The 26,851-nt window shown below is 41.6% G+C and overlaps 3 protein-coding genes across 6 annotated transcripts; 1 reads left to right on the forward strand and 2 right to left on the reverse strand.

Moving 5' to 3' along the window:
* Positions 1-106: 106 nt before the first annotated feature.
* On the reverse strand, positions 107-9,369 carry LOC108886088 (alpha-N-acetylgalactosaminidase). Of its 4 annotated transcripts, none has more exons than XM_051076269.1 (9): positions 9,224-9,364; positions 8,918-9,100; positions 8,144-8,284; positions 6,650-6,861; positions 6,415-6,509; positions 4,165-4,326; positions 3,766-3,963; positions 3,436-3,576; positions 107-1,770 (listed from the first exon to the last, which is right to left on the reverse strand). In XM_051076269.1, the coding sequence occupies exons 2-9, from the start codon at positions 9,070-9,072 to the stop codon at positions 1,702-1,704; spliced, it is 1,173 nt and encodes a 390-aa protein (XP_050932226.1). In that variant the 5' UTR covers positions 9,073-9,100; positions 9,224-9,364; the 3' UTR covers positions 107-1,701. The 4 variants fall into 4 exon arrangements, with proteins under 4 accessions (XP_050932226.1, XP_050932227.1, XP_018536237.1 ...); XM_051076270.1 differs by lacking the exon at positions 107-1,770 and adding an exon at positions 1,797-2,207; XM_018680721.2 differs by lacking the exon at positions 107-1,770 and adding an exon at positions 2,234-2,556 and having other exon boundaries at positions 8,918-9,074; positions 9,224-9,369.
* A 707-nt stretch (positions 9,370-10,076) lies between these two features.
* LOC108886086 (uncharacterized) lies at positions 10,077-13,714 on the reverse strand. The gene is made up of 2 exons (XM_018680716.2): positions 13,536-13,714; positions 10,077-12,941 (listed from the first exon to the last, which is right to left on the reverse strand). Exons 1-2 carry the CDS (start codon positions 13,552-13,554, stop codon positions 11,446-11,448), a joined length of 1,515 nt encoding a protein of 504 aa, XP_018536232.1. The 5' UTR covers positions 13,555-13,714; the 3' UTR covers positions 10,077-11,445.
* Positions 13,715-16,978: 3,264 nt separating this feature from the next.
* Positions 16,979-26,851, forward strand: rrp15 (ribosomal RNA processing 15 homolog). Its single transcript, XM_018680727.2, has 5 exons — positions 16,979-17,096; positions 23,081-23,385; positions 25,258-25,355; positions 25,443-25,632; positions 26,249-26,851. Exons 1-5 carry the CDS (start codon positions 17,060-17,062, stop codon positions 26,387-26,389), a joined length of 771 nt encoding a protein of 256 aa, XP_018536243.1. The 5' UTR covers positions 16,979-17,059; the 3' UTR covers positions 26,390-26,851.

A 26,851-nucleotide genomic window follows, 5' to 3' on the forward strand; every position in this document is an offset into this window, starting at 1 on the left:
CCGTATCCAGCTCTCATAATACATCCATGGAATTTCATCACAGTTACTCATAATCTGACTCCCAACAATGTCTGGGCATGCTGGGATGGTGTGTCGGGAGATTCAGTTCAATTCAATTCAATTTTATTTATATAGCGCCATATCACAACAAAAGTCATCTCAAGGCACTTTTCATATAGAGCAGGTTTCGTTTCATTAGGCTTCATTGACAGATAAAGCTGTGTATCATCTGCATAACAATGGAAATTTATGGAGTGTTTCCTGATAATATTGCCCAAGGGAAGCATATACAAGGTGAAGAGAACTGGACCAAGCACTGACCCTTGTGGAACTCCATGTCTAGCTTTTGTGTACATGGAGGAGTAGTTGTTAACATGTACAAACTGAAGCCTATCAGATAGATAGGACTTAAACCAGTTTAGTGCAGTTCCTTTAATGCTAATAAAGTGTTCCAGTCTCCGTAAAAGGATGTGATGGTCAATCGTATCAAAAGCAGCACTGAGATCTAACAAGACAAGTACAGAAACAAGTCTGTTGTCTGATGCAATTAGGAGGTCGTTCATAACTTTTACAAGTGCTGTCTCTGTGCTATGACACAATCTAAATCCTGACTGAAAATCCTCAAACTATTATCCTGTAGAAAGTCGCACAACTGTTTTGCAACTGCTTTCTCTAGGATTTTGGAAAGAAAGGGGAGGTTAGATATAGGTCTGTAATTGGCTAATATGTCTGGAAGAGGTACAGCTACTTTGTACGACTACGGCACATAACCTGTCACCAGGACAGATTTAACATATCTAATACAGACTTGCAAATTAAGGGCAAAGCTTTCTTAAGCAGCCTAGTTAGAATGGGGTCTAAGAGACATGTTGAAGGTTTAGATGCTGAAATAATTGATGTGAGCTGGGGGAGGTCGATGGGAGCAAAAGAGTAAAGGTTAGGTTTTGCAGTTGAGTCTATGGATCCTATGTTTTGATAGAAATCAGTGCTGGTTGAGGGCAGGATATGATTAATTTGATCTCTAATGGTGGAAATTTTATCATTAAAAAAGTTCATTAAATAATTGCTGCTGAGGGTTATAGGGATGCATGGATCTATATAGAGCTGTGATTCTCTGTCAGCCTGGCTACAGTGCTGAAAAGAAACCTAGGGTCATTCTTATTATCCTCTATTAATGACGAGTAATAGGCACCTCTTGCATTACAGAAGGCTTTTTATATCTTTTGAGACTATCTTGCCAGGCTAAGCGGGATTCTTCCAGTTTGGTGGAATGGCAGCCTATGTGCTATTTGTTTCAGGTTCGAGAATTGAACCACGGACCTTTTTTTTTTTTTTTTTTTTTCTGATTGTACATAATCCAGCAATATGAATTCAAAAGTGAATAAAAAGTGGTTTGATAGAAGGGGATTCTGTGGGAAGACTATTACATATAGGCTAAAACAAGATCAAGAGTGTGGCTGAGTGGGTTTGTTTACACACTGAGAGAAGCCAATACAGTCTAGTAATGAGGAAAATGCAGAGCTAAGGCTGTCATTGTTGGCATCCACATGAAGTCACCTACTATAAAGACTTCAACTGTTTTAAGTACCAAACTTGACAGGAACTCAGAAAATTCAGATAAGAAATCAGAGTATGGGCCAAATAAAATTGACTTTAGTGTGTTGATTAGTAGACAGGAAGGAGGGACATCTGCTTTGTCCCTCACGCCATCAATCTATACAAATCCACGGTGAGTGGTGGGGGCAGAGGGAGGACACTGGACACAGCACCCTGGGCAGAGGAAGAGGACCAATGACAACCATGCAGACTCATTATTTATTAACAATACTAGTACCATTACTTTTGTACCTTGCACCTTTGTACATATCTCATTTTTTTGCACAATGAAGCTTTTGCACTGTGATCCTACAACTTTCTTTTTTCTACAACTTTCAATTTTTCTATTCTTTTTTTTTTTTTTTTTAATTTATCATCTGTTATGTGCACCCTCTCTGGAAGATGTGTGTGTTTTTCTTTTTTTTTTTTTCTTTTCTCTTTACACTGTTGTAATCTGGAATCTCCTCATCCTCATGGTGTCTGTCACTGTTTCAGTCTTGGCTTCATTTGCAGACCATACTCCTCTGTCTAATCTGTTAGAAGTTAGAAATACTTAATCATCATTTAACACTGATGAGATGAAATGTTTCGTTGAAGGTTGAAGTTACTTCCTGGGACAGACATTACAGAGAAGGACAACGATTAGTAAATATTTTATTCATTTTAAGGAAAAGGTGAACAATTTAAAAACACAAAATGAATGAATGAGAATTGATTTCATGAAAACACAGTGCAAAATAACAGCATCAGCTGAGGATTCTCTAAAATCCCAGCTCAGCCTGTTTTTTCCCATCATAACACTATATGATGTTCAGGTTCTGGTTTGTTGTGCTGGGAGTGGAGTGTCCGCTGTTCTGGGTAAACATACCACATGACCACACCTGACGGATTGATGGAGACTGTAAACTCTGTCTTGGCATTCAACCCCGTCAATTTCGAGCCAGTAAACACATCATAGGCCTAACAGCAAGAAAAGAGCACATTTTAGTCTGATGACGGAAAGGTAACTCCGATCTGAGTCAAATCATGTATTTAAGGGATGAATATCCTCAGACTCTTGGATGGAATATTCCCATTATATTTTATTTATCTCTAATAATTCTGTCCACATTTTATCATCCCACAGATCCAGGATTAGATTGGGATCTGGGGAGTTTGGAGGCCAGGTCAGCACCTTGGGCTATTTATTGTGTTCCTTGAGACATTTCTGAGCAGTTTTTGTGGTGTGGTGGGAGCATTGTCCTGCTGGGAGAGGCCCCTATCGATGGGGACTGCTGTTATCATGGGGTGGTGTGCTTTGTCTACAACAATGTTTAGGTGGGTGGTATGTGTCAAAGTAACATCCAGATGAATGAAGGACCCAAGATTTCCCAGCAGAACATTGGACTGTGTTTATCACTTAACCTATAAGTGGTTTAATGTTGATCAGCTGATCACATTTTTTCCATTACATAATGGAAACATGTGAAAACGCTGTAAAGGGAGACTTACGTGCCGTACATTCCCATGCTGGGAGGATTCATAGCACAGCATCCTCATATAATTGTGATCACATGATCAGCACTGATTGGCTGATGGTGATGCTTTTCTTTTAAAATAAGGGTGGAAATGAAACCCAAGTAATTGAGCAGGATTTCACTTCCTGTTGGAGAGACATTCTGCTGAGAAGACAGCTGTGCAGACAGCTGTGGTATGAACAACTATCTGTTAAACAGTGCTTTATTTTATTTGCTTATTTGAATATTTTTTGACGTATCTGTTCCTTCCTACATCTTTGTTCAGTTTCTTGTCTAATTTTAATACAAAATTTCATTTCTGGGATGCGGACAGCGTACAAACCTGATAGTTGCCAGCTTCATAGTTGAGTTTAGCCAGGGAGGTGTGGTAGAGGTGGGGCATGTCTGTCCGTCTGCTCAGGAACACCAGGCAGCTGGCTGATTGAGACAAAGGCCTCCAGTACACCTCAATATGGCTCTTCTCCTGTTCAGCAACACATACACACACACACACACACACACACACACACTATTTAAAAAGCAAAATATGAGCACACACAAACAGATATTTTCATAGTACAAAACATCCCCCTTCCGCTGTCGTTTATCAGCCTTCACATTAGTGTGTTACTCTATGTATCATTTAAGCCGATGTCTCAGTGATGATGATGACCTGCAGCAGGCGTCTTCCCTGGACACCAATAGGGTCCTGGTTGATTGCGATGGCCACTTTGTTTTGCAGGATGGCCCTGGCGCTGTTGTCCAGGTTTCGAAGGTCATTGGACATGATGAGAGGAGCAGCCATTATGGCCCACAGAGCCATCTGAGAGTGAGCCTGGTCCACACTGAGACCAAAGTTTCCAATGATGAGCTGAGGAGAAATATCAGAGGAAAAAAAATGGGTTGTCTGCAGTGAATAGAAATATAAGACAGGGGAGCAGAGAGAGGAAGGCCACACTGCACCCAGTTATCTGTGAAAACAACATCATAGGTTTGGAAAAGCCTTGTTCTCCAGCTTAGCAGATGGAAGGCCAAGAGAGGTAGCTTGAAGATTAATGTGTGAAGATATTACCATGTCAGGGTCATTCCATCGTCCAGGCCCCGCAGCTGGCTGCAAATCATCCTGGTTATTTGAGAACCACTCTATGATGCCCTGCACACTGTCCCATGAGTCCTGGATGTCATAGTAATTCCTCCACAAGTGACAAATATCCCCCAGCAGAGAGTAGTTCACCTGGTAGGAGCGGGGAATCAGACTTTAAGGAACAAACAAAACCATCACAATCTCGGAAATAATGGAAACAGCAGGAGGCAAAAAGAAGGGTTCAAGTTTGAAGATATGCGACACAAATAGAATTCACATGTAAAGGAACCCAAGAAGTTACAGTAGTATTGGAAGTGGTGGGCTGTCAGGGCCAGCAAGGCCTTCTCTGCTGGCCCAAACACTGTCACAATCACTGAATTATATTTATTATTTGAATTATATTATGATTATATGAGTAGAGAATCTTCTTTGGAGTGAGAGGACAATGCAAGATGGCACGCTAGTGAGAGGACTTGCTGTTCATGGATAGTTCATAAGATTACTGCCAGAGCGGTTGGAGTATGGAATATGGATCTCACATTGGAGTTCTATAACATCCCCCTCCATGAGTCTGACAGGCGGTACACAGCCTTTGCAACACCCTTAGGCCTGTATGGGTACCATGGACTTCCCCGGTGCCTATGCAACCACCCTGCATCCTTTATGCAGATGATGAAGAGTGTCTTTGGTGACTTTTAACTTCTCCAGTCTCCTCTGTTATCTGGATGACCTGCTTGCCTTTGCTTCATCAGAGGAGGAAGACTGCAAAGAAGCAGTGGTGTCTCAGTTGACCAGGAGAAAATTAAGGTAATCTCAGGAAGGTCAGATCTTTCCTCAGGAGCATTTAATTCCTGGCTGCTCCTCTATCGAAAAGCCGCTCTACACTCTGACCGCAGGGCAAAAGAGGAGAGCTCAGGGCCCCTCTGGCCTCTGGTCGGTGGAAAGCTGGTATCTTTTAAGAACTGACACCTCAGGATTGGGCAAATGTACTCGATCACAATTGACTGGAGAATTTTGTTATACTTCCTCCTGTCAGGTATGTTTCTTTTTATGTTTTAATGTATTGTGCAGCAGTTTCCTGCTCTGCGCCCTTTTGTTGTTGTTCTCCACAGGAGAAGGGCAAACGTACTCGATCACATTTGACCCGAGAATTTTGTTACTTCTTCCTGTCAGCTAATAAACTTGTCCTGTGATATCCATGGTGTGGGCCTCCTTCACTCAACACAACACAGGAAACTACTGGTGTAACCAGGTGTTACTACAGGTGTAACTAGTAGTTTTCTGCCTAAAATAGGATTCCCACTAAAAGACCGGTCTAATAGAACAAATTATCTAGTTTTAGAGAGCGACTCAATCAGAGTGAATTAATTAAACTAGGTCAAACTATTCCAAACTTAGGTTAAAGAGTCTAAAACATAAAAGAAGTGAACTTGGCTTCATTCATTTCAACTATGTGTAACCTTTATGTTACATGCGAAATTGTCTACTGTGTCCTTGCATAATTAAATAGTAAACAGCCGGCTTTGTATACAAAATATCTGGTCTTCGGTCTAAGTCTATACAGTAGACACCATTCCAGTAGAACCTAGAACTGGTCCAGTAGCAATTACATTTGTGTTGGTCGGTGCAAGTGCTGCATCTCTCTCTGTAAATATGATAATATAAAGAGTACAGCCTAGACTTGCTCTATAAAGTGCCTTGATATAACTTCTGTTGTGTTGAAGCCTTAAGCACTATATAAATAAAATTGAACTGAGTTGAATTTATGACTTGTGAGTGTTAAAGTGATCTATCAGCTCCAGATGGTTGTGTGATTATAGAGTTAGTCAAAATACTGTGAACTGAATTACACCACTACACTGAACGATGGTCTTTGGCTGATGTGAGGCATCCATTTTTGTTTTGTCTTCAGGCTTTTCTGTAGGATGAACTATCTGAACTCTCAGTCCCAGTCATAACAACGACTTGGTTGTTGATGTGAACGCAGTTTAAATCTGAGGAACAGGTAATTACAGTAAATCTGATATGATGTGAATGCAGCATTAGCATGTTAGCATAGATTAGTATGTTAGCATGCTAAAACTTGCTAATTAGTTCTCAATATAAATGAAATTGTTTCAACAATGATTTTGTTTCAGTGCAGCTCAGGCTATTATCCAGTCTTGAGTAGTATTAGTAGTCCAGAGTACAGGTCTGTTCAAGTCCTGGGTTTGACAGCGACATGGCGATGACACTCACATTAGGTGGAAGTCCTCCGAGATAGGCAGGCCAACTACAGGAGTAGGCTATTGGTCTGCCTGTAGCATTCAAAGCCTTGGACATCAGAGGGTAACCTGTGTGACAAAGATAAACACCAGCTATGGCTGCTTCATGATGGCTTCTTATACAAAATACTATCAGGTTTTCAATGGCCTCTTTCTAAGCAGACACCTCTGACTCACAACATGTTCAGTAGATTAGTAGATGCTTTTACCCAACATTTGTTCTATAGGATTAGAGTAACAGCCATCAAACTTTAGATAGTCTACTCCCCAGCTGGCAAAGGTCTGGGCATCAATCTCGATTTTCTCTAGCGTGGTGCCAGGGAATCCCATACACGTGTGAGTGCCCATGTCTGCATAGATGCCCAGCTTCAGACCACGGTCATGGATGTACCTTGCCAGTTTTGCAATGCCCCCTGGGAACCTGGAGGAAAGCAAGCACAAGTGTTACTTAAATAGATGACTCCAGAGTACAGAGACTTTTCAGTTACACAGGCCTCGTTTACACCTGAAACCTGACTGCATCCACTTTGGTTCACTGTGTTAAATGAATCTCTGAGTAGGCCCCAAAAGATGACAGTCAGACAGAGGGAAGCATCTGTGCCCCAACAGGACTTTACTAATCACTAGAAACAGCACAAGGAGAAGAAGAGTCCTTTCTGTTCAAACACTTTAGCTAGATAACAAACAGTTAACTAGTAACAGAGCTGTTCCCAGCCTGGGAATCCAAACCAAGAGATCCAAGGGTTTAGAAGATTTAATCTAAGGGCTGGATGTTCTCTGAACCAGATGTAGACATGGACAGCAAACTAGCAACTGATTCTGTTTATACTGCATTAGGTGTCTGCATGCAGGAAGTTTGTCCACTCAGATACTCAGAACCTTTTGTGCTTTTATTTTTGTTCATTAATTACTGGATAATCTTACTTCAGATCTAAGAATATTATTAAATAAAACAGGAGAAAAACACATGGTTTGGTTGAGCTGCCTAATACTGTACATTAATATACAATGATCAGCCACAACATTAAAACCACCTGCCTAATATTGTGGAGGTCTACCTCATGCTGCTGTTTAGATGGCATGAGTGCAGACCTACTGTCTACAGCAATGTTTAGGTGGGTGGTACGTGTCAAAGTAACATCCGGATGAATGAAGGACTCAAGATTTCCCAGCAGAGCTTTGGCTTGTAACCAGATTCATTCATTCATTATCTATACCTCCGACCTTTTGAGGGTCGCAAAGGGCTGGAGCAAATCCATGCCAACATTAGGCAAGATGTGGAATATACCCCGGACAGATCACCAATCTATATTGTAACCAGATGATAAGGGTTATTCACTTCACCTGTCAGTGGTTTAATGTTGTGGCTGAGGACAGGTCAGAGGTAAGACTGAAAGCACAGATCATTTCAGTGTTGTAATTATTTAATATATACTGATGTAAACCCAACTGGAGGTTTGGCTTTGACGGAGAGATGCATTCATAACTTTTTTAACATCTGGCTTGAATCTACAGCTATCATCCTGTCAGATGATAATGCCAGATTCTGTCTACTGGAGCAAGTGTACTTCAGGGGGTCATTAAAATAACTGAAATGAATTAAACTGAGAGTCTCTGGTGCTTTCAAGAAAAACAACAGTGATGCACAGTAATGAATGCAGCACAGACATGCTGAGCCTGCAGAGTGAGGGAAGTAAACTGACCTGGAGGGTTCAGGCTGCAGCCTTCCTTGTTCATCTCTCAGCATGGACATCCAGCAGTCGTCTATGATTATATATTCATAACCCAGCTCCTTCCAGCCGTCCTCAGCCATCCGGTCAGCCATGTCTCTGAACAGATCTTCACTGTGGACACAGTTTGTCAGTTAAGTATAAAACACATTCATATATGTTTATAAATTTTCCTGTATTTGGTTGTCATTTGGAGGTTGTTATGTGCTCATCCCAGCCTGTATGTCTGTGTGAATATGGCCAATTACAAAGCAACATATTCCTGGATTAAATATCACCACACTTTTTTTTTTTTTTTTTTTTTGGGGGGGGGGGGGGTGAACAAGGAGCCAAATTTAGACACATGCACATATCATCTGTACAGAGGACAAGAGTGGCCATAGAAAGTAAGTAACAACAAATAATGAGAAAATTAACACATGATTTTGAGATAATGGGATCAAAATAATGAAATCACAGCCCAGTAATCTTGTTGAATACAATGGCTTTCCACCAGCAAATGGCACCACAGCAACTTACTGAAATCATATGGCTGTCAATCAGTGGCCATGAGTCCCACTCATTGTCTGATCTGTTCCATATTCATTCTGCAGCCCTCTTTTCCTCTGCTTGTCACTACTCTCGGCACATAGATGACATTGGTTTCTAACTCTGTCCTCTATCTTCTTGTTGAATCAGGCTTCAGTATCTTTCCTCACAATATCCAGTGTGTAAACTAAATCAGAAAACTTTCCCTATTTGTCATACCTGATGCAGTTCTCTGGGTCATCATGACAGTCAAGGTCACAGCGAAAGCGTTCCCAAGCCATCCATCCCATAGGTGGAGTCCTCAGCAGTCCATTGTCCAGAGTCACAGTCAGAGAGACCAGGACCAGGAACAGAGTCACTGATAAGGGATGCATTTCTAACAGAAGACATGCACATGAAAGACTACTTACACACACACACACACAGACAACAGCAGTGATACTGTGACTCTCCAGGATTGTTTCCAAACATTGGTCAGAGGCTGCGATAAAACTAATGCAAATAATCAAAGTCACAATGTCCTACCTGTTTGCCTGAGGCTTCAGCTGTACACAGCTGATCTGAACTGTCACACGACTGGCCTCTCTTCTTCCGGGACTTTGCCTCAAGCAGCAATGTCTCTCTCTTCCTGGTAAGGTATGCTGAGAGTCATGTGACTGCTCTATGTCACATGAATGTGTCACATGATGAAACAGGAAACAGGTTGTATGCTGTGTTCCCATGCTGGTGTTTCTTTACTGTTCCAGGATCTGTGTTTTCTGACTGGCTGCCCATACAGGAAGTGCACACATAAAGAAACACTGTGTGTTTACTGCTGTGTATGTGTAACATGAAAACTGGGACCGTTTTCATGTTACACATGACCCATCTTTGACTGGAAAGATATTTCTTTTTCATAGACACTGATGTGACTTGAATTTCACCTCCTGTATTTTATCAGTGGATCGTCTTTTCCTTCACCTGCAGCAGCTTCAGACATGAAAAACAGGTTTCACCACATTCTGTCACATCCTACCATGTTCCCTGAGGGAGCCTGACAGAGTCTGTGAGCTTACAGAGGACACAGCACATAATCCTTTCCCATCACTGTTGTTTTACATACTAAACTCTGAATCTAAGGCTGTTAATCACCAGAATCCTGTGTGTCAGCAGTGTTGAGCCTCATTCTTTTTCTAAAGAGATGTGTGATTAAAGAGGTGCAAGCTTTAAAGCTAGTAAAAAGTACACTGTGTCAGAGCAACTGGCTGAACTGGATTACAAAAACTTCCCCGTCTACCTGAACACACTGATGTCTATCTCACCTTTTTCTTTACTGTGAGGTACGTGATAGAGCTTCCCAGTGAAATCTGAAGAGTCGGAGTTTGAACAGAAACCCATCTTTGACTGGAAAGATATTCATTTTTAATTTTGTTAATTTACACAGAGACAATTTAATACACAGTGTTCACCTGGGGCTGTGATAGGCTGGTGATCTGTTCAAGGTATACCCCACCTCTCACCCAGTGTCTGGGTTTGGGCTGGGATTGGCTTCAGCCCCTCGGGATTTAAGTGGTACAGATAATGGATGGATTTAGTTCATTTACACAGATGTAATAGCCCCTGCACACAGACATGTTTAAGACATGTTTTAAGTACAACACACTGCAGCATATTATGCAATATTAAAGTACAACATTACATTCTTAAATTGTATTTTTTTGTGGCATTTTAGCCTTTATTTATAGTGAGATGGCTCTCGGCTTCCAGAGAGAGAGAGAAAGAGAGAGAGAGAGAGAGAGAGAGATGCAGCTAAGAGCCCTGGCCCCCAGGCTACTGCGGTGAGGAATATTCAATGATACAGACAGATACTGTCTGTTAGGGGCCTGTAGCAGGGCTGCTCTGCTGTCAGATGCACAGTTTAAATGACTTGCTTGGTTTTACAGTAGGTGTACTGTAGCCTGATGTTAGTGTGAACATTATTCAGATAAGACAGTATCTGCAGCTCTGACTGTGTTGAAGGATCGGGACATCTCTTCTTTTGAGTGTTAATGGAAGTCACTTCATTTAACACAGTAATCCACCTCTGGCTTAGGTCATGGTGAGAACATAGTGATCAAAATTAAAACAAAACTTTTATTTCTTTCTTCTTCAATATTACTTATCATTATTGTTATTATAATTTTGTCCATTCTCATCCTGTTGTCTGGTTCCCTCTCACAAGCTGATTCCAGAGCTGCTCCTTTGAATTGTCTTGTTGTTGAAAAGTTCTGTAAAAATAAACTTGCCTTGTGGCCATTTGACTCTCTTTCCTCCCGTCGGCTGTTTTTCGCTCTCTCTCAGGGTGAACGCAATGCATGATAGTTTATATTGTTTGGTTAGTGACCATCAGTTGTACGCACTATATAATGAGTAGTGAATCTCTCAGCTCCAAGTCCATTAGTTCTTACTGAGGATGTGAATCTAGGAACAGCTCACTTGCTAATTCCTATCACTCAGAGGATACTGTGGCTTTGTCAGGACTGTTTTCAGCGGTGGATCAATCCACAGTTGGTGTTGTGTATTTGTGGCAGCAGGGCGGTATTTGTGAGTTAAATAAACTACAGTTAAGGAACACGTCACTCAGTCTAACAATGTTTTTAACAATGGAACTCTAGTACAGAGGGATAAGATATAACTGATGTTAATGACACCATAGAGCCTCACAGAGCACTGACACCATGTTTCACAGTAGACCTATTATGAATTTGGACCTCTGGGATCCTAACATGTTAAAATGGATTGGTCATAGCAAACACATAGGCCACAGGCACCTGCAGTCCAATGTTGACAACATGCCATTTCCCCATTCCTAAAGCCCCAATAACCAGCCCTGCTATCGTTCCCCAGGTTCCAGGCCATGAGGACCACCTTCCAGCTACAGCTGCTGCTGCCCCCACTGACACACCTGCTGCTCCCACCACCCCCAGCAGTGCCCCAGTTTTCCCCCCTTCTCCCAGAACTGGGGCTAAAACCTCCACCCCGACCAGTAAACCCACTGCCACTAAAGCTGCCCCCACTATGACTTTCACCTCTCCAGCCGTGTGCCTCACCAGTGGCCCCCCCACTGTAGCACCTAGACCCAGCTGACACAGTTTTGCCACAAAGAAAGCTGCATTCAGTGCCTCCAGAGAAGACTGATGGTTCATACGAGTGCTGATGATTTCTTTGGACTGTCTCTGCCCCGCCACTTGCATCTTCATGGCAGTGGTTATGACCACCTGCCCAGCGTGCAGGGTGAGCATAGCGATGACGAATGTTGCCAGCATTCCCATGCATCCTACCAACATCCAGAACTTAAAGTCAGAAGATTTCAGAAGCAGATAGACTATGACTGCCACTAAAGTCAGAAGCACTATAAACACAGACTGGTGGCCTCCATAACCAAACACTCCAAACCCTGATGTTACAATGGCAACCACTGTCATTGGTATCCCTGAGAAAGCCAAGAAGTCCACGTGTTTGACCACGACAGTGTTGATCCAGTCTTGGATGGTTCTTTGCTCCATCTTTGCCTCTTCGTTCTCCATCTTCTTCCTGTTGATCTCCTCTCTCTGTTGTCGTTCAGTTACCCATGATGCTCTGTCCTCCACCGTACTGCTGCAGCCTCCCTTCTCCAGCATCAGGATCCTCTTCTCTATCTGCACAGTCATTCTCTGTCTCTGGTGACACTCTGTCATCTCAATCTGTTTCCTCTCCCTCACCCAGTCTACAGATCCCAGAGTACAACAAGCCTCTCCCTGCTTCCAGAGGAGCTTAAATACAAAGTGCAGAGGTGGTTTGAGCACAGTGAATATGCTCAGAGCCCACAGAAGGCCCACCATGCCATAATTCTTCACAACCCATTCGACAGCAACCCCAAGTGTGGCTCCGCTCAGAGTGGTCCCAAAAGCCCCGGCCAATCCTGCTGAGGCCCACAAGCCAACAGACTGAGCATTGGAAGCACCGCAGGTCCTGGTGGCCACGAACACTGAGGCTGCTGCTGCTGCCAGAATCACACCTGCTACTACTGAGGTCATGGCTGTGGTCAATGCTGTGGCTCCAATCAGGGTCCCCAGCCCCAGGGACCCCACGGTTCTGACCTCCTCCATCACTGGTTCCAGCGGTTCTGCCGAGGTCATTACTGACAGGGTCTTGTCTATTGGGTCCTCTGTGGCTCCCAATATGCAGCCTGCCACAGCTCCCAGTGCAAACCCCATAGCTGCCTCCGTTAAAGGGTTTCTGGCCTCTGAGACATGACAAGAAGAGAAGTGTTACCCACTGCAGAAGAGTTACTGAAAGAGTTACTTTTCTTTTGTCTGCTTTGGTTGGAATTGCACTTTTGCTTTGCTGCACATAAAACACGTAGCATTTTACTGCATATTGTACTTGTTTGCAAGATGTGTGATCAATAAAGATTTATTGTTTTTTTTTTGTTGTTGTTTTTTTTTTTTATTTAATGACTTCACTGACTTTCTGTTGAGATGTGTAAATGCATGAAGTCGCCACGTGTCTCTAAATCCTGATGGGGCTGCAGTCAGACTGGCTGATCTAGCTTAACCAGTAGAGCCACCATGCTGCCATGATTCCTATCTGTTCACACTCTGCATGTGACTCCAACACTTAAGTAGTCAAGGAGAAAAAGGACCAACCCCACAAAGTCAGTAAAAAACTCTTCAAATACCTAACATGCAGAAAATAAGAGCAGTGGAAGCACAGTCACAGAGGAAGTACTTCACTGACTTGTTTTGTTCAGCAGCAAAAAGCACAGGTACAGTAAGAGATTACACACTTTCAGTCTGATGAATGAAAATGCAGATTCAGAAAGAGGTCATGTCTTTACCGAGTTTAGCCTGTGCCATTTTGTGCTGAGATGGGCAGTTGGCTGAGGAATCCTCTTCTTCTCTCTCTCCACACCTGTCTCCTCAGTGAGTGGCAGCTCCCTGTGAATGTGGTTCAAAGTTTTTCTTTTCCCTGTTTATATGACAGCAGCCCCGACAGGATACACCCACTACTGGTTTGTCCTTTCTGTAAGTCCTCCTGTTTCCTCTCTGCACCACGCTGGTGTTCAGTGTCACATGTGAGGCAGCATTCCTGTACCACTATCTGTCATTTGTCATGGTTTCTCCTCACGGTGGGAAACAGACACTACTAACAGAGATCACAGACAGGAACAAACATTATACAGAGGTGGAAAAACGTTTTTGGACACCCTTAAAATTTTACACAATCTCAAATATTATCATGAAATATATGAGGAAAAATCTTTTGTGTTTCAAAAGGTGTGGCTGCATTAGACAGACACAAACAAATACAAATTATATATTTTTTGTTTATTGTTTACAAGAAAAACTAACTAAACTAAATTCCTGACAGTTTTAATATGTCAATTCTCAACATTGTCTGTATGAAAGTCAACAAATAACAGAGAATGTGTTCAAAACTGAACAAAAAATAAATAAACCATCACATCATCAAATTAATATTTAGTAGTCCTGCCATTAGCACGCAGTAGAGCTCTAATCCTGGCTGGCATGTTCCCCACGAGCCTTTCACACTGTTGAGGGGTAATCTTGTCCCATTCTTCTTGAACTACTGCTTTTAATTCTTCTAAATTCTTTGGTTTACGCTTTGAAACAGACCTTTTGATAATCCACCACAGATTTTCAAAGGGCTCATGTCCGGGGATTGAGCTGGCCACTTTAAGACCTGGATACAGTGCTCCTGCAGCCAAGTTCTACTGGCCCTGGATGTGTGGCAAGGGGCATTATCTTGTTGAAACATCCAGTTTTGATTTTTTGCAGAAGGGAGCATGTGGAGAGTTCAATGTGCCATCACAGACAGTGAGATGACCAACACCAGCAGCACTCCTGCATCCCCAAACCATGATACTGCCTCCATCATGCTTGACAGTAGGTACTGTACATGCTGGAGATAAAGCTTCACCTGGCCTTCTGCATACCCTCACATTATCATGTAAGGGTTTATCATTTTGGTACCAGTGGATCACTGGTACCCAATACTCAAAATGTCTTATGTATTTTTATGGAACCAATCAATTTTAAGTTTTTAATGGTATTTTGGCTGTGACTGTGCTAAAAGAAATTGCACTTGAAGACCTAACAGTGATTCTTGCAATATTTTACAAATGCATAGGGTGTCCGAAAACTTTTTTACACCACTGTATGTAGACAAAAAAACACTCAGATGATCGTGACCAGCATTACTGAGAGTCAGACTATTCTGAAAATGGACCAATCAGAGCCAAGTTGGACAACACTGACAGCTACTCCTACATGGGGGACTAAGCATGCTTCTATGGAAAAGGCAAAAATAGAGTGTATAAGTGTATTAGATGAAATATGTTTTTGTATATTTTCAATGTATTTTTCTGTCTGGACAAGCTTAAGTTTTAAAAGTTTTAGAGTTTAAAAAAGTATGTTTCTCAGACTCTGCCAATAATTCTAAAGGCATTTGATGACCAGATTTTTAACATGTAACAGCTCCTCCAGGATCTCAGGAACACATTTCTTGGCCAAAGTACTTAAAAAGTAAAATTCTTCACATACATCACACAGGTTTGTAATGGCTGCTTGTAATTCTTTAGTAGTAATGTACAGTATACAAACACATGCTCAGACCAGTACATTTTGCACATACACATTCATTCCGTGTTCTCAATAGAGTTAACCAGCAGAACAAGACCAAAGCTGTTCCCAGAGAGAGCATGGAGGCTGCAGCATGACCTGGTATCAGTCCAAACTCTGCTCCTGCACTGAGACACTGCTCAGTGACCCTGAGAATGTTTATGTGTTGGCTGTCAGCTCTCTCTGTCTGCAAACTCTCTGATGAGACCCGCATCCAGCAAAAATAAAAATACTTAAGAACTCTATGCACTCTGCCAATTCCCTCTTAATAACTCTTCACCTCAGGTAAATGACTCCAGACCATCAAAACTAAGACATCTCATCTCCTCATCAGCACATATTGCACAACCATCAGCACGTTATCAACACAAAGCAGTAAACACCTAATTTTATGGTACAGCATTAGATTTTGCATTTTACCATATTATTCAGCACTGGTCCACCATTCTTATTTGCACTAGAACTTAATGTATTTAATTTCATTCTGTATTTTACTGTAGAACCTGATACTTTATTTTATCTTCATTTTTATTTCTATTTTACACTATTTATCTTAGTGTATTTTAAAGACCTGGGTGCTGAAGCACCCCTAATATTTGAGAGATTTGAAATTTTTTATCCTTTTTTTAACAAGCTAGAAAAGCGTTGAAACCATACAGTACTTGGTTGAAACGTAATATTTAAAAAATGGTTTGATCCACCCCATGCGGGCCACCTTTCCAGGGCTCTGAGCGCTAACTTTAGCGTTAACTTCGATCCGATCACCGATCACGGGGATCATTCATAAATCTGCCCATACCGATCACAGAATGATAAGAGACGGCTGGTGGCAACAAAAATATCTTGTGTTGTATCTTGGCCTGTATTCATGTATTCCCATAGTGGGGCTGGCAGAACATCTGTAATGAGCACACACACACACACACAATCCAGTATCCAAAGATGATTACATACATTGTATCATAGGCAGGGTTGCCTCTCTTTTATTATTTTATTATTATTATTTATTATTATAATTATTATTTTGTGGATTTCGAGCACTTAACTTTTTTAAAGTATATTTTTATTTATGTATTTGTATTATATAATACAGACAAAAAGGAAAAAGGCAGTCAATTTCTGTTAGTGTTTCACATGTTGTGCATTGTTATTTTAATAAATAACAGTCCAAAAAATAAGTCTAAATAAGTTTGAATGTTTGGTACTCACTATAGGAGGCTGGTTTACTCCAGAAACATACATACTGTTTATGTGTATGTTGAGGAGCTGCTGTATCAAAATGAATTGTCTTCCCCCATAAATTAGGATTACGATATGTTTCTTTTACGATTCCATCCATTCTTCTTTTGCTGTGGCTCAGCATTTAAATAACCTTTATCAGATTTGATGGTTTAGTCACAGACTTTCCCAAAAAGTGTTATGCTTTTCTTTCACAAATGTGGGAATGAAATTGTGTTAAAATGTGAAAAACAGTGAAATTTATCTTGCCTGGCTGGCAGCTCTCTGGGTGCCCCTGGTGTGTCACATGCTTTTTCCCTTATTGTACGTTATGTTACACCTGTTGCTCTATCATGAGCACACTGAGGCAAATTCCTAACAACTAAGTTGTTTGGTAATAAAGTACTGAATCATAAATCTTGAATCTACAAACGGAACAGGAAAGGGCTGTGCCAATGGCGGAACTTCAGACTCTGCAGAACTATTTCGGTGTTACTCCAAGATGGCGGCTGTGGATGGAGAACATGTGCAGTTATTAGGTGAGTTTGTTTTGTCTTGTTTCTGTTGTTGCTCGTGATAGAGGTATTGTTGTTGGTTTTTATTCTGACAGAGAGCCGACCTAGCTGCTTATGTTAGCTTAGCAGGAACCCCGCTGCCTTCACGTAAATTACGTGAGTCCGTTACATGCAACAAACACACACATGCACAACGAAATACAAGCAGTGTCAACCTCTGTTTATTTCTGTCATCTGTCTGAATTAACCCGGGGTTATCAAGGAAAGTCAGGGTTGAAAAACCCTGGCTGCCTCGATCTGTGTTAGACGGTACTACGACGGTGGTTAAGATGTCGGTAAGTTGAGTGAGCGTTAACTTAATTGCATAAAAGGTGCGTGCACAGTATTTCTCAGATGAAGAATGCACGTAAATTCTTTATTTAAAGAGACTGTAGCAGCAAAATGTAAAACCACGGCTGCCAACAAAGCCAGGGAGACTTGTCAAATGTTCTCTGGATTCTTAATTTGTAATATGAGATGTAAGGACTCGGATACATAGATCAGTCAACACGTGGGTCTCATTTCTGAAAATGACCTATTACTCACTGTTAATGATGTAATGATGCCTAGAACACTGCTGTATATGAATGTAATGCTGTTATGTTAAATATAAACTTCATTTTAACAGTATTTTCAGCTGGAAATCTGAACCTGGGAACAAGTCAGGATGAAATATAAGCATTCTATAAGGTGGTATGCATTCATATTTTCCATCATTAGTACAGCATATTTTGGTAGCATTATATTGTCTTTCAGGACAATAACCCCCCCCCCAATTTAAAGGATTATTCAAATCAATAGTATGCAACACTAATGATGCTCAATTCTGCCGCTTGACTGTGAGAAAAGAATTACTAATTAAAATAACTTAGGTTGGAAATGGAAAAAGCGGAGCATAAAAAACACTGGTGGATGGTAGAGATATATGGACCCATCCTTTGGTCCATGTATCGCTACCATCCACCAGTGTTTCTCCTACCATTGTCTTGGCAGGGCGGCACCTGTTATCCTACATAAGTACTGCCCCCACGAGGATGTCTAAAGACTGCCAGTCTCCAAAAAAGAAAAATATCATTCTTTGTATTCTCCCTTTGCTAAAAAGAAACACGTGGTATGTAATGGATGATAGAAACAGCGTTTCCCCTACCATGGTCTTAGAACGGCGTCCAGCCCCACCAACGGGACCCCCCGCCCTCCCCTTCACGTTTGTATTTTTCTCCCCACGTCTATCAGAGCCTGATCTGTACCCGGCATCCCGATCCTGTTTTACGAGAATGCCCGATCCGTTCCACGGATGTGCAGACATATGTTTTAAATAGCCATAATAGCCTACATTTGAACAACAATAAAGCGCGACTGCTTAGACATGTCGGAGTTGTGCTAAATGTTAATATTACAGTCAAGCCAATTCACTTGACCAAACACTCTAAAAACAATGGAAGTAAAACCAAACCTTCGCATGTTTGAAATCATGCACTAAATATTTAATGGTTGTTATTCAGTGCAATTTGTATAAGAAAAAGAAATGCCAGTACAAAGACTTGGTGTTTCTTTGATCAATATTCAGTTTATAATTGACTGTGAAACTGTAACCAAATTCGGAACATAAAGTGAAAGTTTTACAGGTTTTACAGGTATTCAATGAACAACAGTCACTATAGTCGTGCAGTCTGTGGAGCCATGGGTCTCTGTGCTGTCTCAATCTAAGGAATGAAGTGAAGAAAGGCTCACCACACAAAACATGTTTTTCTTAGTTATGCACTTTTCACAATCTGCAAGACAATATCTAATAATATCAAAATTATATAAAATATATTTAATATTACAATACAATAATTATAAATATCTATCTTCTGACTTTTTGAAGAGCATGCTTAAGGATCTCCATGATTTGAACTTCTATGTCCTCCACAGCTCCAGAGATGCCTTTCCAGCATCTGAGGAGAGAACATGAATATAATTCACGAGAGCACACAGACAGCTCGTACAAACATATAAGGTTTAATGCCTGAGTGCCTGAAATGGGGGATTAACCTTTTAAAAATACGTAATTGGCAGGGTGTCATGTGGCCCTCCCTCAGATTTCTTCATTCAGAACAAATTTCCACATCTAAGCTAACTACATTAGACTGCAAACTGACCATGCACTCAGTCACACTGCGGGAAATGTGTCTGGCTTGACTGCAGTCGTTTCCCAGCAGTCAGTGGCAGTTCACATTTGACCATCAAGTCAGGCACAGCCAGCTGCAGTTGATCTCAGATGCACCAAATGGTACGTTGTATCTGTACTGTTGTGGTGGTGTCACGTCACCAATCATGATGTTGCAAGGACAGTGTGTTTGTAGAGCCTCCACACACTGGAGCGGAAGAGCCACAGAGTCAGCCCGGAACACATTAAAAGATTTGAAAATGTGAGAGACCACACACATGATGACAAATAAGGTCAGATTTCACAGTTTTGTTCTTTCTGTGTGTGGTGTGCAATGAGATGACCAATACGGCACACCTCACACAAACAGATTCTGTCTACCGACAACCAAAGTCTTGACTCGCAAAACTTGAAATCTCACACGGTCAGACGAGACTTTAAAGTAAATTGACATGGCGGATGACATTAGACCTGAGGCCTGTACTACAAAGCGAGTTTACTGGCTTATCATGGTAACTTCAGGAGAAGCTTAGTGGTGTTGGGTGTAAATTCCCGATTAACCTGTACTACGAAATGTAGATAGAGTTTAACTCGATTTTATCCTGCGTAAGTACTGCCCAACAGGTGGAAGAACCAATCAATATTGGCGATAATGGAGAGAGGCTGACTCTGTATGGGGGCTGACGGGGTTATCTAAAGACCATCAGTTTCATATCAAAGTGTATAACATGCATATTGCACAGACTGCTTGAACTGCGATTAAAATGGCATATTTCCATGTGCTCTGCATTTACGCTCTACTTGTCAGTATGTTTGGCCAATCAGATGGAGCCATTCTGCCCTAGATGCCCACCCCTATGTAGATGCTATAAACTGAGGTAGAAGTGCATGGAGCATTGGGTAGTGAGCAGATTACGCTTTAGTTTTTTCTGACGGTCAAGGTGTCCGTTCATATTAAGGAATTCTGGCCATATGGAACAACTACCGGACATATGTTTTAAACAGCCATATAATGGCCTTTATTTAGACAACAATAAAGCACAAACATCATGATTCAACAAATGTAATTTATTTAAAATAAATATAACCCCCACAAGGATGTCTGCTTAGACATGTCAGAGTTGTGCTAAATGTTAATATGCAAGTCGAGCTGAGTCACATGATACAAAGGTAAAACCAAACCTTTTCATGATATATTATGTGTAAAAAGGGATAACTCTGTTATTTGTTAAACTTAATTAATGTTTTTGGCTGTAAAATAACTGATAAGGACAAACGTCTTTGGAATCGGTGTAGTATTGATCAACAGGACACCGGACACCGTCAATAGCTGCTGCAAAGAAAACAAACGCTGCACTTGTCTGCATCAAAGTAAATCGAAAATAAGTTATCCTTTCAGTTGTCAACATATTTTTATACCTCACACAACAGACTATTAATTGGCAGGTTTTCTGCCGGACATTTTGGCTGGTGATATTTTCACCTGCCGGTCAACAACAGATACCATACCAGCCAAAGGCCGGCATATGCCGGCTAACGTTGATTTGCTAGCAAGGTGTCACAGCAAAATGCTAACACAGTGTAGGAATGGCATGTTATCTTTTCTGATGTATATGTCAAACAGGAGATCTACTATTGTAGCTATGATAACACAATCACAGTGCTGGGCTGGCTAAACATACTGTCTGCTTACAGTGGTAGGCAAGCAGAAAGTGCATAATAATTATTCTCATAAGCACTTGTTTATTGTTGCGATTTTCCACTCTTCAAGGGTCAGATAGCAGAGTGCTGCACAGGCTTTGACCCCCATGAGAACAGTGCCTCACACAAGTTGTGTGTGAAGAACCAGAGAACAGCAAAAGAACCATTTTCTTCATTAAGAGTGTCATTTTTTTTTACTGTTAATATCGCATATCTCATGTTTTCCTAATATCATGCAGCCCTAGTGCACTCTTCATTTTACACACAGCTTTTATGCACATGCACAAACTCCAATTAAGTTAACACCCGTCATCTTAACCACCGTCGTCGTACTGTTTAATACAGATTGAGGCAGCCAAGGTTTGTTAACCCAGACCTTCCTTGAGAGTTAAATCAGTGTAGGTAGTACAAGCCTCTGCTCTGTCTGTTTCTGATGTTTCAGATTTGATTTTCAGGACCAGAAAATAAAGACAATAACATGAAGTGACTTTTCTAAGAGCTGATGGCAGTACTACAGACTAGGGGTACAGTGGTACAGGTAGCACACGGTACCTCGGTTTGTGGGCCATGGTTTCGGTTCAGTTTTGGTACATGCTTTGTGTGTAAAGAGAACAGTTTTTTTTCTCCCAAAATTATATCTTTATTTTGCTTGTCAGCAAAAACTGCATTTCAAAGTAAACAAATTCCAGCATCACTCGTGTACTGAATAATATAGCACTTTCCTTTCAAGTTAACCATTACTAAGCACAACACTTTCCAGTGGTAAACTGCCTCTTATGCCTTGACTACTGCTATACACTATACAGTAGGAAAAAAAAGAGAAAATTTCCAAAGAAAAAGTTCACTTTATCCTTGACAAATTGTTGCTCTATACAGTCTGGGGGAAACATAAATTCAGAAATAGCTAGTGCTTTGCCTATTATAAATGAACATACTTCAGGATAGGCTACATTCTGGATGTAAAGTGCAATATCAATTAGCCAATATGGGCATGAGCTATTTATTCCTCTGCTATTATGAGATTTTTCTGTAAGAAGATAAGCCTGTCAACATTGTCTGCAGCAAGGCTCTTCATCTGCCAATCCAACATATAGTGGACCGTCTCAGTCAAGTAACTCTCTGTTGCTCAGGAGGTCCAACTATCTGTGGTCAGTGTGAGGCTCTGAGTTTTAGCCAAATCGTTTTCAATGGCTTTGCGCGTTTTATTATAGAGGTTGGGAATAACAACGTTGCTGAAATGTATACGTGTCTATATATGTATATATGTGTATGGCAGGGCACAACATAATGTGGGTCGTTTGCATTAAGTGACGAAACCCCACATCTTCGGGCTGAAAAGGGCTGCAAATCTTTGGCAATGAATGCTCCCACTGCACAGGTTATTTTCTTATGTTTGTCTAAAGTGCCGCGGTAGGTCTGTTCAAAAGCATTCTGGATAGACAGTTGTTGTTTTGCTTGGTCATATTGCTTGTGTTTACGTTTACCGACAGTGAAATTTCTGTTAACTGTTTTCACTCCCTCGTCGTCATATTCAACAGCGAAACCAAAATGATCCCACACTGGAGATTTGAATTAAGCCAGTGCTTCTTCAAACTTTTGCCTCTCAACTCATCTGCCAGTGCTGGCCATGCCTGTTTGTTTTCTTTTTTTACACTTCTGTGAGCTCCAGTTACAGTGTGAGTGGGTGGAGGCACAACAGTGATTGGACTCGCAGGTTAGGGCTTTCGCCTGCTTGGACAGGCGCGCACACACATACACACGCTGGAAGGGGGTAAGCACCAAGGCAAAATGAATTGCAAAACCGAAAACCTGCGTCCTGGTCCATAAGGGCGTATTGTAGCGTGCAGGGTGGACCAAACGGTTCAATATTTTACAGAGTACAGTTGCATCCCTACTACAGACACAGTCAACTCTAAATTTTCTTCACTCTGAGTGAAAGTTCATCCATCTTTTGCTTTTAGACCCAAGATTTGGTTCATTATTCCTAACAACAGTGAGATGATTAAAGTTTATGTGAGAACAAAACATTGTATCATTCTAATCTCATCATGGCTGAGTGAGTGTGAAGTGTGTAGTGAGCACAGTATCTAATCATGAGTGTGTGTTTGTGTGACTCCAGACGACGCAGAGACTCTGTTTGAGGCTGACAATGACCAGAGTGATTCTGAAGGAGGAAGCAAAGATGAAAAGTGCAATGATGCAGCGAGTGATGGAGGGAGTGATGGGGAGGAGGCAGAGGATGAAGATGGAGGAGAGGATGAAGAGGAAGATGACAGCAACACCAATGCAGGATGGGCGGAGGCCATGGCAAAGATCCTGGGGAAGAAAACCCCTGAGAGCAAAAGCAGCATCCTGGTCAAGAACAAAGAGCTGGACAAGATGAAGGAGAGAGAGAGACTAGAGCAGCTGGAGAGAAAGAAGCAGGTAATGAGCCCAGTGAAGAGTAATTTTCTTTCCTCATAATGCCATCTATTTTGTGAAGTGCACCAGTTTCTCCTGCAGCAAAGCTCCCTCTCAATATAATGCTGTACCCTTGTGCTTCACAGTTGAATGGATGGCGGTCTTCAGCATGCAAGCCTCACCCTTTTCCTCCAAACACACAGCAGTCATTATGGCTAGTTAACTTTTTCTTGAGCAGACATCAGGAGGGGCTGTTGGCTCAGCATGTTTCTCTGATAATTTAAGGTCCTGACATGAGCAAACGGCAAAAAAGAAGTCGGCTGCACATCTTTTATTGTATGGGTGACAGCTAGCACTAGACATACTTTTGAAAGACAGACACACCCGAATCCATAAGGTCCTACTAGTGATAGACCGATGTGGTTTTTTCAGGGCCAATACCAATTATTAGTAGTCAAGGAGGCCGATAACCGATATTTGGAGCCAATATTCATTTGCACTAAAAATGAAAATATTGGCATCAAAATTTTGAATAATACAAACTCCAGCACTTAACTTTGTTTAAATGCCTTTAAGCATATGTTTATTAAACAGCTTTTCAGATTTGCAGCCTGTTAAAGGTTTTTTTTTTTTTTAAATCTTAGACAATAGACATCTTTGTTTTAAAAATCTAACAAAAAGTGCAGGGAGCTCCCAGGCTCAGCAGCATATCTTAAATAAAATTAAATTAAAACACAAATTGAACAAATAAATAGCTCCCTAAAGTTTTCTACAGTAAATAAAGTTTTCCAAAATTTCAATATAACTGAAATGTTATTTTTTATCTTTCACTTATCTTTGTTTTAAGTTCAAACAAAAACAAAAAGTGCAGGGAGTTCCCAGGCTCAGCAGCATCTCTTATAAAGTTGACTGAAATTTTAATTAAATAAATAAATAAATAGCTTCCTGAAGTTTTGTAAAGTAAATAAAACAAAGTTAAATAAAATTTGCACAGAAATATGAGTCTCAAATCAATTAATAGTCCCAATTGAGCAGCACCAGATTGTGGTGCAAAAAGTTCAGTGTGTGTGAGCACTGTGCATGCACAGCTTTCACTGCTGATTGGCTGTTGCCGTGGCTCTGTGTGTAACCAATCAGATGGTGCTGTGGGTGGGACAATGCTGGAGACAGGGTAGTGACTGCAGACAGAGAGGCGCGGCTGCATCAGAGCCAAAATAACCCAGTTTTAAATTGATCTCTTATCGGCCGGTGGATTAAAAAAAACGGCTGATGCTGATATGTGTCAAAATGCTGAATATCGGCGCCGATAATCAACCCAGCTGATAATCGGTCAATCCCTAGGTTCTACAGTTCACCCTGCGTGCTAGGACAAAGAGCAAACAATGAAGTCTAGTGAACTCTCTGTAGACCTCTGTGATAAGTGAGGTATTGATCAGGCCAAGGCTCTAAAACCATTTCTAAAGCTCTGAGTTTTCCCAGGAGCTCAGTGACCTCAATAACTGTTAAATGGAAGAAGTTTGAAATCAGTACTCGACCTGTCAGTCCAACCAAACTGAGTTACCAGACAAGAAGAGAAGAACCATGAGGGATGTTAGTGAGTGTTCAGACTGACATCAGCCCTGCATTAAAACAACACAGGGGAGCTGTGTTGGTATGGGCGTGCTGCTTCAGGCACCAGTGAGACATGACTTATGATCCAGTCCAGTTTGAGAGACAGATGTGTGACGTTTAAGGCCTCTCGGGTGCTCAGATGAAACTCCCTGACAGGATTTCACAGCTGTGGAAAGTTGTCAGGGCAGATTGAAGATGCAGGCAGATGATTTTGTGTGATGTTGTACAGTAGGAACAGTTGGTGGCAGCTCAGTTTGAGGACGTTTTTGTGCTTGTGTCCAACAGGTTGACAAGAGACGAGCGTGGGAGATGCTGTGCAGGGAAAAACCGGACACTGTGAAGGACCGAGAGACTGAGAGAGCTCTACAGAGGATTGCTACCAGGTGTCTACTCCTTTTTCTATGAGGCTTTGTTTGACCTTATCAGAACTAAGTGTCATTCCTGATGCCACAGTGTATGTTTGTTCTCAGAGGGGTGGTGCAGCTGTTCAATGCTGTGAGGAAACACCAGAAAACGATAGATGAGAAGGTGAAGGAAGTAGGTGGCTCAGAGAGGAAAAAGGCCAAGATTCTCTCCTCTGTGTCTAAGAAAGACTTCATCGATGTGCTGAGGAGGATGGAAGGAGGCAGCGGAGGCACCAGCAAGGCTGAAAAGCACACTGTGAGTTCAGTCTAATGCTCTGTTCTGTTGTGTGTGGGGGGGGTTACATCTACCCCCCCAGAATGCAAACAAAATTTCATGGCAATACAGTCTTCATGATAACACTTATGGTAAAATGAGTAGAAATATTAATCTATTTGTTAGTTCCCCGTGGAGAGCTGGAGCAGTACAACAATGAAATCCTCTTCATGTTGAAATAAAGATGAAGCTGTTAGTGTTGTGTGCTGCTGTGTCACTCTTCATGTATGTATTCAGTTACCTCAACACTGGGCCTTTTCTGACTGCATCTAACAAACTGTGATTTCAGTGAGCACTCACATGGTGTCAGTGTTGCCTCATGAACATGGAGCACTCACTGAGCCTAAAGCTCACAGTGTTTGACAAGTCTGAGCTGTAGTGAAACGTACTATGATCAGTTTAACATGTCAGGTTCCCATAGGTCCACTGTAAAAAACTGGTGACAGTGTTCTATGAGTTTCTACTGTGTTATTAACACAAGTTACCTGTTTCTAGTTTCTCTGCTTTAAAGGCAAAGTCTGGAAATACTCTATGTCGTCATGTACAGTCAAACCAATGCGTAATACTGACACAATAGTGTGTGTGTGTGTGCGCACAGGCTGCTGCAGCAGAGGAGAAGCCCACCTGGAGTGTCCTCAGAGATGACTTCATGATGGGAGCCGCCATGAAAGACTGGGACAAAGACAGTGATGGAGAGGAGGCTGATACACACACGGCAGGGGAAAGTGAATCAGGCTGACACCATCCACAGAAACCGAGGGGACTCTGTTGAGCAGGCCATAGTACCTTCACAAACAATCTGGAGAACAGGAACCCTGACCTGAAGAGGAGAGCTTCACGTGTCTGCATCTGTAAATTAAAACATGAGAAAAAAGTGAAGCAGTTCTCTGCTCCTGATTAGTGTGAGAACTGCACCAGGAGGATGGAAACAGTCCTTTACTGATTACTGATACCTTTTATAACATGTCATGATCTGATATTAGTTGTTGAATATATTGTGCAGAGAAGGGACAGGCTGGTGAATGTCAATCATTCTATGCTCAAATGCTCATGCCCATCATGGAGTCAGCATCAGTTTGCTTCTGTTTAGTCTACAAACTGTTGATGATGATTGAATGATCTGTGGCAGTGTAAACTCTATAAATAGGAATGTTTTGTACAGTGACGGTTGAATAAATAGTCAATCCTTTTATCACCTACA

Source organism: Lates calcarifer, linkage group LG15, assembly GCF_001640805.2.
Source record: "Lates calcarifer isolate ASB-BC8 linkage group LG15, TLL_Latcal_v3, whole genome shotgun sequence".
Lineage (NCBI taxonomy): Eukaryota > Metazoa > Chordata > Actinopteri > Centropomidae > Lates > Lates calcarifer.